The sequence below is a fragment of the Lonchura striata genome, chromosome 2, assembly GCF_050655825.1.
Source record: "Lonchura striata isolate lonStrDom1 chromosome 2, ASM5065582v1, whole genome shotgun sequence".
Taxonomy (NCBI): Eukaryota; Metazoa; Chordata; class Aves; order Passeriformes; family Estrildidae; genus Lonchura; species Lonchura striata.
In genome coordinates, this window is record NC_140704.1 from 128,771,456 (window position 1) to 128,784,044 (window position 12,589).

A 12,589-nucleotide genomic window follows, 5' to 3' on the forward strand; every position below is an offset into this window, starting at 1 on the left:
GTGAAGAGGGTCAAGATAAGAAAATCATAAAAATATTTTCCTCAGATAACATTATTGGGAAACCTAACAATGAGAAAGCCACATGCTTCAACCAGCTGATAGACCTCTAAGACAAATGACTGGCAAGATAACCCATAAAGTTTAAGTCTGAAGTTTGAGATTGGAGATGATTAATGAACCATGATCTCACTGGAATAAGTTGAAATATTTGCTCCAAAACCCAACTGGAGGTGCACACATAATCCTACATCTAAAGGCACAACACTTTATGATCTGTGCACATCAAAGGCCAAGAAGTGGTGTTCAACTCCAACAGTTTGAGGCCCACAGATCCAGCTTGATGCGTCACAGCACTGGACCTGATGAATACTAAGGAAACACAGCTAAAGCCACTGCTGCTAAAGTGTATTTATTTCTAACATCTTCTCCCATCTTAAGTACTTTTTAGACGTATCTCCATTTCACAAATAAAGTTATGCAGATTTTGTTATTCAAAAGCCACAGAAATGGTACAGTAGACATTTCAAAAATAACAACGATCCCACATGTATTGTGTACAGCAATAAAGTTACAGTGAAATGCTCAAAAGGTTTATATCCTTCTCAACAGGAATTTAAAAAGCAAAGTAATTTTAAGTCTGGCTTTTTGGGAAGACTTTTAAATAGGAGGCTGACCTTGTTAACAATAATCATCTGGCATTAGATACATCTAAAAATTAAGTGTTTCTGAAAAATTTGCAAAAATCAACTGATATAAAAACCTGACATTTAAAATATGCAATCTGATGAAATATCAATATACCATTTTTCAAAGTAAAAATAGTGGGACAGCAGTACAAAAAATCAGGTTTTCCAAAGCACTGCTGCTTCTTAACTAAGTAACCAATGACTTAACTTTCTTTTTAAACAAACACACACACAAAAAAAAAATCAGTCTAAAAACCTGACATATTTTTTTTTAAAGTGCATTAATTATCATCTAGTGCACCGATGCTTTAACAATCTTAAATACAAAAATGCAGAGAACTGGTACAATTTTCAAAGTTTACAACAACTGACATCTAGAATTAAATCACTAATAATTCTTAATTTATAAACCCTTTAGGTTCAGGTATATATGTTCCTCTGTGTACATTCTGTAAAACACAATGGAAACCTGGTCCTGGTTGGTCACTGCTTTTGTAGCTTTTATTTTTATGAAAAATTATAAAGTTATGTAAAAATATTGGCTATGGGCTTTTTTTTTTTTTTTGCCAGCTGAAGTACTAAAAATTGTCTTGGATTTAATGATGCCTTAGACTTTGAAGCACTCTCATCGATGAAGAAACCCAATCACAGTTAACAAAATGTAAATTATACTGCATCTTAATTTCAAGTAAGTACATTTGGTGATAGGTGTGCTCAGAACTTAATTCTGGAAGATGAACATATTTTCTGGCACAATAACTTATTTTCAAAATTGTAATGGATTTGCAAATGTACTGGCCACATATGAGGCTAAAGAAGAGATTGTGTCCATCTACCATTGGAAAGGTAGAATGAGGACTACAAAACCAATAAATAATAAAGGCTTTAAATTGTAGCCAAAACCACAAGCAACCAAGAGGTTTGGAAATGTGTGAACCATCTCAACAAAAAGTGCAATGAGGTAAGGAAATGGATACACTGGAGACCAGACAAAGAATGGATAAACAGTAATGCCTTCATCTTTTTGGGTTCAGGATCAGATGTGGTGATGTGGTGTTAGGACAGTGGGTTTTGTTTTTGTCACTTACAGAACTAGAGATCTCTATTTATCTATACATCAAAGAATCTCTTGCTATGTGTTCCAGTATAGTACTTGAAAATACTAGTTGCATATTTTGCTTATTTTCCTAGATTTTTATCTAATTGTGATGTTAAATAAAATACTCCACAGTTAAAGCTTGCTTAAAATGCTGTTCAATCTCAAAGCTCTACTTAGCAGCCACACCAGTACTGAAAGACTACCATCTATTCAAGGCAGAAGATCACCATGTGGGAAAATGAGACAACATTAGATAAGGACATTTATGGTGCAGCTTTGGTGTTCAGTTGGTTGCATCATCTCTTCTAAGAGGAATTACTTGAAGTGCTTTGGCTATTCTCTCTCCGATAGCTTGACTACTTGCTGCAATTATTCTTCGAGACATCAAATCAAATGGTCCACCTAGACAGCAAAGCAAACAAAGCAACCAGTTTATATTAAAAAAAAATTAAAAGTTGGTATGAAAATAAGCACTGAAAAAATTGAGTGTAAATTATACATTATTATTTAGGACCAAATTTTTCCTCTGGACAAAAATACATTTAACATAACAGGTAACTCATATGAGCTGCATTTAAATTCTCTTCAGTGTATGTTTACTGTCTTTTTTCACTTTTCCAGAAGTCCAGCCAAGGGAGTAAAGCTTTTCTTCTTGCTTAAGAGCATACAATTAACCCGTTCTTCATCTATTAAGGGGTTGGGAACTGCTCAGCAGTGGTAGCTTGGAAAGAGGACTGAAAAGAACTTCTTGCCTTCTCATTTCAGCTATATTTTGTTCCCTATTAGCCATTTAAAAGGACAAAGAAGTATTGTGCAGGCCCATGTATTTACCTGTTACATCCAGCAGTACTCCACCAGCTTCAGTAATAATGATTCCAGCTCCGGCCATATCCCAGCAGTGAATCCCCATTTCGTAATAGGCATCAGCTCCACCAGTTGCCACAAGGCACATGTTCACAGCTGCTGTACCAACAGCTCTAATCCTAAAAGAGATACAAAGATGTTTTAACTGAAAAGAGTTTGCAAAAAAGTTACAGTGTGTGTAACAGACAACACAGAGAACACAGAAATTTCATGATGGAAGTGAACTGAACTAGGGCAGGCATGATGAAATGCTGCAGTGAAATATAAAAAAATGGGAACAAAGTGTTGCTTAAATAGCTTGAAGAATTTCAAAATACAGCAAATTTCTAGAAATTACATTTACAAATTCTGTAAATAAATTTTTGTTTAAACACATCTTAAATGATTCCTTATGTACCTATTATGGAAGATAACTTCCCATGAAACAGTAAACAGTAACAGTCTATTCTGCTCTTTGAATAGCAGAATTCAAGGAAAGTGTACACTTTTCAGTGCTGAAAACTCTTTTTTTTTTTTTTTTTTCAGTTTCTCTGCTGATGCTCAGTAAACATCTGACTTGCCAAACCCTCTAACAGTAGTCATAAAAAACAAATTACATAGCATAAATTTGGTCTGGATAACTTCCATCAAACCCTTGTGTCACAAAATCCAGTTTCTTTTGGAAATGTCAATGTACTTGGGCATTTTATATGTAAACAATAGTTTGAGATTGGAGTTAGGTTGCTTCTTGCAATAGTTTAGCTGCTATCAGTCACAATTTAATGTACAGTTTACTGATGTAATTTAATGTACAATTTACAGTCTACTGTTAATTGAAATAACTACAATTTTTTATACAAGTCACACTTGCTAAGTTGAATTCGCAACACATCTAACATGTATTTCCTACTTACATCTTAGATTTTTTGCTACTTTCAAAAAGTCTTCTGATGTTGTTAAATAATTTATGCTATGTGTTAAGTGTCAAAACAAGAATCCTGAGAATCTTAGCATAAAACTTGCTAGATCAGAAAGACAGATAGGGTTGAGTAACAAAAAACTGTCTACTGAAACCAACTTTATACAAGATGGTTTGTGGAAATGTAGACCTTTGCTCATCTGGAGGAGAAAAAGCAGGGAATGCAACCAAAATAAGAGCAGTTTATGGACAATTTAAACTACTCAGACAAATCAAAATTGTATGGTTTTCAAAGAGGAAAGGGAGACCTACTTTTGTCTTATATATATAAAACAATTTTCATTACTACAAGGAAAGGAAATTAAGAAATGTTATATAGCTTCTGTTCATCCAGTTTTATCTAGGCGGGCAAAAAAAAAAAGGCACAAAATTGTATTTAATTTTTTAAACTAGTAAATACAACACTTTGTAGTCCTGCAAGCCCAAACATGTTTTGTTTCTCAACACTGATTGTTAGGGCTCTCTTCTGCATGTCTCAGGTTGAAAAAGTTAAACACAGCTTCTCTGTGGAAGCTACCAGACAGAAACATTTAAATCATTTCATATTTAACGTGTTGCAATCAAAGCTCTAAAAATTATCATATTTACCACTGTCAGTATATATAAATATATATAAAAATAGAAAGCATCTTACCCATGAATAGGAATACTGAGAAGTCTTTCCATATTAGAAAGAATTATTTTTATAGCCTCTGGATCACGATTTGACCCCAATTCTGTCACTAAAAGGGATTTTGTAATGTCTGGAAAAGAAACAAAACCTCACTCTTCCAACAGCACAACTTAAATAGTCACAGTAACTAGCAGAGTTTACTTCATTGCTTTCTTGCAAGACTGAATACAAGGGAGATATCTTAATAAAATACTACATACATCAAACATAAAAATCTATTATTATTTGGAAAATTGCAAGAAAAAAATACAGGAAGTATGATCTGCTCCAACTGTGCATACACTTTAATCAGTGCCAGTACTATATAGAATTCTATTGCTATAAAATTTAAAACAGTCTTGAGATACTTGAAGATGTTATTTGAAGCATTAATTTTACTTGATGTAGGGTTGTAAGCATGGAAGAGTGGTACTGACTTAAATCAATAGGTCACACCTGGGAGAAGCTGAATTGTTTGGCAGATTTGTTTAAAGAAAAATCTCCAACAGATTGCAGACATACAGGGAATTAAAAACAAAGAAACAAACTAACAGAACGACAATATATGGGAAAGAAAATCTTCAATTGTCGAGTCCTGATTTTGCCCAAATCACATAATATGCATCAAAGAGAACATAAAAGGTTTTTCTCAACACAGATCACATCATATGCATCAAAGAGAACATAAAACGCGTTTCTCAAAACTAGACAGCCAAAGAAAGTCTTGCAAAACAAAACTATGAGCGAAGAAATACTAATATATCCAGGTCCCAAATATCTCTTGTCTCACTTGCAATCTGGTAATTCCTATAAAAAAGCTACTCAGTTCAGCTTACCTTCTTGGCCTGATACTTGAAGTTTCTGACCATTGCAAAATGCACCTTTTCCTTTTCTGGCAGTATACATTTTGTCTTCTATACAACTATACACAATTCCAAACTCTATCTGCAAGAAAAAGAAAAAATATCTTGAGGGGTTTTTCCCTTTATTCCTATTTCCTGTGAAATAGGAAATTACAGAACTTAGTTGTACTAGAAACAAACAATTAATTTGAATTTGAATAGATATAAAAAAAATAAAAAGTATACCTTTTTGTTTACAACAAAGCCAATTGAAACTGCCACAAATGGAAACCTACAAAACAAAACATTTCACTAATTTATGATGAAATACTAAATTCCCTTAATTACCATGCTTACTCTTAATAAAGACAGTGTTCAGCTAAATGTAATGCATATTTCAAAAACAAACTTGGACTATACAGAATCAAGTTTTCTGAAATTTGCATGATTTAGCTGAAAATAGAGCCAGCAACACTGATTACCATTTGAAACAGAAAGTTTTCTACCCAGTAGGGGCTGCCATTCCTGTTACAGCTGTTCCTAGCCTAGGGACTGTTTTTTATAGCCAAAGAATGCAAACAAACCTCTATGCTACTAATATTTCTCAGAAGGAACAAGCTGACCAAAATGGTCTCATAAAAAGAACCATGTTACCTCTACCACCACTTCCCCTTTCTCCACCAAAGCCATGACAAAGACAGATACTGAAGAATGCAGGAAGGGTGAAGACAGTGGGATTATGTAAAACATGGTGGATTGCATCTCAGTCTAAGTTTGAAACAAACAACCAATTAATTAATTTTTACTTTTTTTTTTCAATTCCTAGACATTTGCTTTTATTTTTCTGCAAAAAATACGAACTTTTAAGCCTGTAGATTCAGCAGAATGAGTTCTTTTCCTGTAACTTTCTGAACATGTTTAGTAGGATTCAAAGGTGTTTGAAAGCCATTGTGCACATAGTGGCAGTCATTTCAAAACTGAAATCAAGCAGACTCAGAAAAGCTCACTGGGGCCAAAATCTATGACATTTAAAAAATGTAAGGAAAAGGCTATCCGTGTTACTTTTAAATCCCCTCCTCATTTTGGTGTGAAATATCACTGGTGATATCCTGCTTTCCTTCATAGCTGGGGCTCCCAGATCTCAATGGATTTGAAAATTCTTAGAAATCAGCACCTGAAGCTTTTATTCCCTTTCTGATGATGCTACAACTTCTCATTCTGAAACCTGTTCCTGTTGAAATCTGCCCACCTATCTTTGAAATCCATGCCAAAGGCTGCTGAACCCTGCTATAAAATATAGACCTCATATAGAACAACTGATGTAGGTAACAGAGCAAAACTATTACAATACTCACAGGAATATTAAAATGCTTGTAAAGACTGCCCAATGGCTCTCAATAAGTAGCAAAGTTTAAGTATTAACAGGTTCATAGTATCTTTTTTAAAGCACTTTAAAAATAAGAAACAACTTTCCTTTCATGGAACTGGAGAAAGAAAAAAGGGTAATCAGTTGAGGTTGCTAACATAAAAAAAATGAAAGGTGGACCTGTGTACAAAGTTGGTAGTTCCATCAATAGGGTCTATAATCCATGTGGGGTTATCTGTCAGAATGCTGCCCTCTCCAGCTGCAACAGATTCCTCGCCGATAAAGCTACAGTAGAAACACATTTAGAAATTGTTTAACATGTCTGAATTACAACATTGTCCTTGACATTGAAATTCTTAAAAGTGAGATGAAGCTCTGACTACCAGTGATCATACACAAGAAGCTGAGAAATAGAGTATTTCTCCAGAAAGCACCAACCATATCTGACCAAGCTGGTATGAATATTTATGATGTCAAGGATAAGCACAATATGCGGAGAAAATAATTTTATATATCAACCAGAATTTAGCATTCAGAACATTGATTTTTCATAATTTTTTTCCAGTAACAGCATCATCAAATTTTGTCCAGAATGTATACACCTTTCAGCTTATACAACATTATTTTGTACCTTGTATTTTCAGTGAAGAACACCTCTGTGGTCTTACGTACCTGGTTAGAACACTGAAGCAACTGTTAAATTTGAAGACTGATTTCAACCCTAATATGACAGTCAGTTGTTAATCTCAAAGCTTTTGTTTTACAAGCATGACAAAAACCATTGATAAAGGGATGAAACTCAAACCAGAGCTCCTGAAGAAGATGGGTGAGTGCATGCTCAGCCACAGTACTAAACCCCAGAACCCATAGTGCCACAGCACCCCAAATTTCACAAGTTTTGCTGCTCAGGAAAGTGTTTTAGACTGCAAAATTATTAGAATGAGTCTAAGTGGGAGGAATTCTCTTTGAGGACTTTTGCAGGTTGTTACAATTTATCACATATTACACAACCTATGAAAAGTTTGCAGCAAACACGTGCTTTCCTCCAAAAACATGGAAAATAACTGCTGTGAGGAAACAAATGAGATCTCTTTAATATTGACTGGGAGTTTTATGATTAACTACCGAAGTGAAGATGACTAATCAGAGAGAAACAGCATGTTTCCAAAAAGCAGCAGACCTTCAGAAAAACGAGACTGAATATGAGTGGATGAGTAATTCACTAGGAAGTTCAGCACCATTATGTCTAATGTGACATTGGTTACCTAAAGTAAAAATAAGCTAATATATTCTGAAATGCTTATCAGTGTCACAGAAACTGTTATTTCAATGTCATTCCACAAGTCTGTATGCTTATACTAATTTGGTTACTGAACCTTTGCACCACCTCAGTTGTTCCAGTTCTGTATAAATTTCTTATATTTGACATACACAGCTACACTAACAAAATCCCCAAGAAAATGAAAGAAAAAAATAGTAAACTGACTTTAAACTTGAGCCATTATGACAAAATGCTAAAGACAGACATGTAAGCAAAATACATACAGATTACCCTTCAAGAATGCATTTCTCAGGGGGTGGGGAACAGGGCTATAAAGAGGGACAGAAGAAGGGGGGAAAAAAGGGGAACGGCAATTAAGAAAACCAGTATGTTATATGACAGTCTGTCATGCAGAAGAATATCCTATCTTCTTTTAAGGATATGTTATGTTGTAAAATTGTATGAGATATGCCAAAGGCACACAGTTCCACAGGACCCACCCAACACAGACAGCAAAGTCACACTAGTTTCAAAAGCAGACAAGAAATTTGGGTTGCAGGTCTCCTGGGGCTACCTTTGACTTTCCCACACAATAATCAGGAAGCGTATTACAGTTGGCTCAACTGGAAGTGACTTTCAGCCTAAGTTTTGTCTCATGTCTGCAGACCTGGGGACACCTCATTTTGTTGCTACAGACCTGGGCAAAACCTCAACCCACTACTACTCTAAAATACTTAATTTATCGAAGGTATTGCTACAACTTGCCAGCATGCCTGTTATAGTAAGACTTTACCACGCAAAATCACAAACTTTCCACTTTTCTTCTGTCAAAAGCATACAACAAGCCATACCTGTGAGAAGGATACTTTTCTTTTATCAAAGAAATAATGAAGTTTTCTACTTTTTGATCAGTTTCTGTCACTAGATCTACAGGTGAACTTTTAGTCATAACAGATATTTCTTCTTTGAGTGCTCCACGGATTATCTGTTGAAACAAAAACAAATAGAAAAAAATCTTGCACTGTTAACAATATGGGAAATATTAGTTTTTGAAAAAACAAGCATAATTTTTACAGTAATTTTCTGTAGTGCACACACAAAACACAAGCAGTGACATAACCTGGATTTAACTGCAGGAGCTGGAACTTGCATCTCTAGTCCCTACAGAGTTTAACATGACTTTAAATCTAAGCACAAAAGGAGAATCTCCAGATAGATGAGACTGGAGTCCATTTTGTAAGGACAAGTTTTAGATTTATAAATTTAAATATCAGAATTGAATAAAACACCTAACACTGAGCTGAAGTCAGGTATTTTTAGCCAGACCCTGCATTTATGAGCTTAAAACTACCAGTATCAGCTTAAGCAAGAACCCATGCCTCACAGCCCATAGAATTATTTTACTGTAACTCAGATTTTCTGAGGGAAAACTTTAATGAGGTTGTTGCAGAGAAAATGTTCCACAGACTTTGCGGCTCCAGGGGACTGAATTATTACATGTGCCATCTTGATTGGTTGCCACAGCCTTCAAATATACTAAGAAGAGCTACTAAGAACCAAAACATTTGGTAACCACGCGTGCTAAGGCTTTGACAAGATGTACAAACTTTTTATTGTTCTAAGCCACCTTAAACCTCATATGGCAAAATATCACCACTGTAAGGGATGGTTCTTATTTTCAGAAGCAAAGCAGTCTTCATGAAGAGAAGCAAACAGATCGGTTTGGGGTGGAAGGAGCTTAAAAGACCATCTAGCTCCAGCTCTCCTGCCATGGGCAGGGACACCTTTCACTAGACCAGACTCAGAGCTCGGTCCAGCCTGGCCTTGGACACTTCCAAGGATGGAGAGAACACAATACGGTATTGAGTGCCATCAACAAGGCTCAAAGTTGGTTGAGATGTTCAAAGTACAAAGCTGATTGAGGTGTTCACAAGAAAAGACTGTCACCAGCTTTTAGGTGGTGAAATACTAAGGCAGACAAGAGTAGTTTAAGGGTGAAAATCAAAATGCTCTTTGTTAACCACAATTCTGAATTTTATTTCTTAAATCAAACTTAGGGAACAAGTTACTCTTAAGTCTTTAAATGGATTCCAAGATAAAGAAAAGTGCACAGTTGTTTTCTTAAGTTAACCGAGTTCCAAACATAAAAGACACTCTAATCTTGCACTTCAGCATCACAAACTATTCTGTCCATTTAGGTTTTTGATAAAACACTCTTCAAAAGAAATTCCAGCACCAACCTCCTTCAAAAGCTATATACATATTAGACTCAATAAATCACCTTATTATTTATAAAGAGCTTATACATACCTCCCCAGCTTTCCTTGCTAAACCAACTGCATAATCCATACATTCTTGCCAGGGATCTGCCATCTTTCCCGAGATAAAGAGCCTAGCAAGAGGAGAGATTATTACCAAAAATTACTATGCCATGTTTTCTTCCTTTTTCTGTACAAATCCGAGGTTTTTTCCTTCCCCTGTTTAGGGACAGCTCAAACGAGGAAGCAGGCTGCGCGTCCTGCGGCCCGGGGCGGGCCGTGCGCGCGGCCCCGCACGGCGCCCGAAATGGCGGCCGCGCGCCCCGCCCCCAGCGCCGCCGCTCCCGCCCACGCGCAGGCGCCGCGCGCGAGGCCGCGGGCCCGCCGCCGCCGCCGCCGCCGCTCGGGGGCGCCCGCGCCTGCGCGTGAGGGAGCCCGGCCGGGCGGCGCCGCCTCGGCGCCGGCGCTGCCAAAGTTCACCGGGGAGTGTTGAAATTAGACTTGGATGGAGACTTCTTGTTAGTAATCGGACTTGGCACGGCGGAGATACCGCATATGCTCTCCCATGGAGCACGCGATTGAAGTTTATCATAGAACATAGAGTCATAGAAAGGATGGTTTGGGTTGCAAGGAGCTTTAAAGATCATAAAGATCATACCCCTCTGCCGTGGCCAGGGATACCTTCCACTAGAGCCGGTTGTTCAGAGCCCCATCCAGCCGGCCTTGCTCCCTTCCAGGGGTGGCATCCGCATCATCTGTGGGAACCTGTGTCAGTGCCTTAGAATGCTCATGGAGGGCGAGTTCACAGTCAACAAATTCTTAAAGCAATTGCAGTGCAACTGAAGCATCTTTAATATTAGTTAAAATCATACAGAAGAAAAAAACCTCCTAAGCCTGACTGATACCAGTTTCATTTTTTTTCCCCCTGTGGTCTTTTGAGCCTATTTTTTGCAGTCAGGTAAAGGCAAAACACTGCGGGCTTGTTTTGTCCTCACAAATTGCAGCTGATTATTCACTGTCCTATGTAAAATGGTGATCTGGCTAAACAGGGCAAGGGTTGCAATTTGCTTTACACTCAAAATAATCATAAAATGTCTACCACACCAAAAGAAGCAGTCTTACCCTATTGCCCCAATGCCAATTTAATGCACAGCTAGGCCAAAGGGGGTTAGTTTTGTCTTTTCCACATCACTGACAGTTTCCATTCTCACTGAATCTGTTGTGTGGGGCAAGTCACTGTGCAATTCCACATTTCCTCCTTCCCATCTCATAAACAAGAATAAACCTGCTTTCTGCTTTTTAAAGTATTCACAGTCATTAAAGAACTACAGAGATGATAAGCTGTGGTTTTATTGATTATTTTTCAAATCATTCTTTACAAGGTTTTACCAAAATCGCACAAACCACTGAAGAGAGGCACTTTGGCTCAGATCAGTTTTTGTTGAGGCAAGCAGCTGAACATGCCTTAGTACAATCTAAGTACAATCTAGTCTGCATGAATGTTATGAAAAACGTTGTTTTTTTTGTTTTTTTTTTTTGACATCATTAATGTATACTTAACATTACAGCAAGAGTTTAACAGGAGATTTCAAATTGTGCATCCACCTTAAAATCAGCAAAAGTAAAACAGGAATGCCTGAAGTTCTCTCCTAACAAGTGTAAGAATTTTCCTAATCCAAACCACAATTTCTATTCCAGCTGAAATGGAATTTTGTATTTTATATATGAGGCTACTAGGAGAAAAAGTAAGCTGCAAGGTGTATTTTTATATGTCACCTGATAAACTGGATGAACAGAGGTGACATATTGATAGAAAAAGTCTGCAAACCAGACTGATCACACCCCAGGGTGCATACTTTTCCAAAACAGACACATGAAAAGAAAATTGTGAAAATAAAAGTATGAGAAATTACTGCCTGCTTTCTTAGTGTGATATATTATTTCTTGTTTAGTACAATATTGCCCAGCCGATCTAACATGTCACGTATCCAAGCAGAATTGAACTCTCGGTGTTAATAAAACCCTTTCCACACTTTTGCATATGTTACAAACATATGTCAGGCAACCTTGCAGCAATGTTTGAACTAGAAAAAGGCCAGGACCTGCTACCACAGCATCTCACAAAACGTTTGTAAATCCTTGACCTTGTGCATTCTCTAAAATTACAGCTAGAACAACTAAAATGCTTGATATTCACGTATTTTTGTAGTTTGGCTGAAAGTACTGTTTGTTGTAAAATCGGGAAGTATTTCTTTTGATAAATTCCTTTTCCTTTACATATATTTTTTTTTGCTTTAACTTCTGCTAGTAGATAAAGTTCTGTTTATTAACTTAGAAGTGAAACAATTCAACACCTTCTAAGCACAGACCTGTAAAATTAACAGTGGTTTCAAATGCAAACTGACTCCTCCAAAGTATTTTCATTTTTTTTTTCAAATGTAGTTGTTGAATTTTCTGTATGAAAATGTGCTAAGATAATGAGTTTACTTAGTGTTTTGTTTTGTTTGTTTAAAGGCATGTTGGAATCTAAAATGGTAAAATGAGAGCAGTTCTTACTTATGCAACAACCTAGAGGTCTGGAAAAGTTTCTGCTTTTGTTCCTA

General features: G+C 36.6%; 1 protein-coding gene across 1 annotated transcript; it reads right to left on the minus strand.

Moving 5' to 3' along the window:
- Positions 1–393: 393 nt before the first annotated feature.
- Positions 394–10,317, minus strand: IMPA1 (inositol monophosphatase 1). Its single transcript, XM_021550555.4, has 8 exons — positions 10,039–10,317; positions 8,580–8,713; positions 6,648–6,752; positions 5,348–5,393; positions 5,096–5,204; positions 4,242–4,350; positions 2,617–2,768; positions 394–2,187 (listed from the first exon to the last, which is right to left on the minus strand). Exons 1-8 carry the CDS (start codon positions 10,099–10,101, stop codon positions 2,069–2,071), a joined length of 837 nt encoding a protein of 278 aa, XP_021406230.2. The 5' UTR covers positions 10,102–10,317; the 3' UTR covers positions 394–2,068.
- Between the last annotated feature and the right edge of the window lie 2,272 nt (positions 10,318–12,589).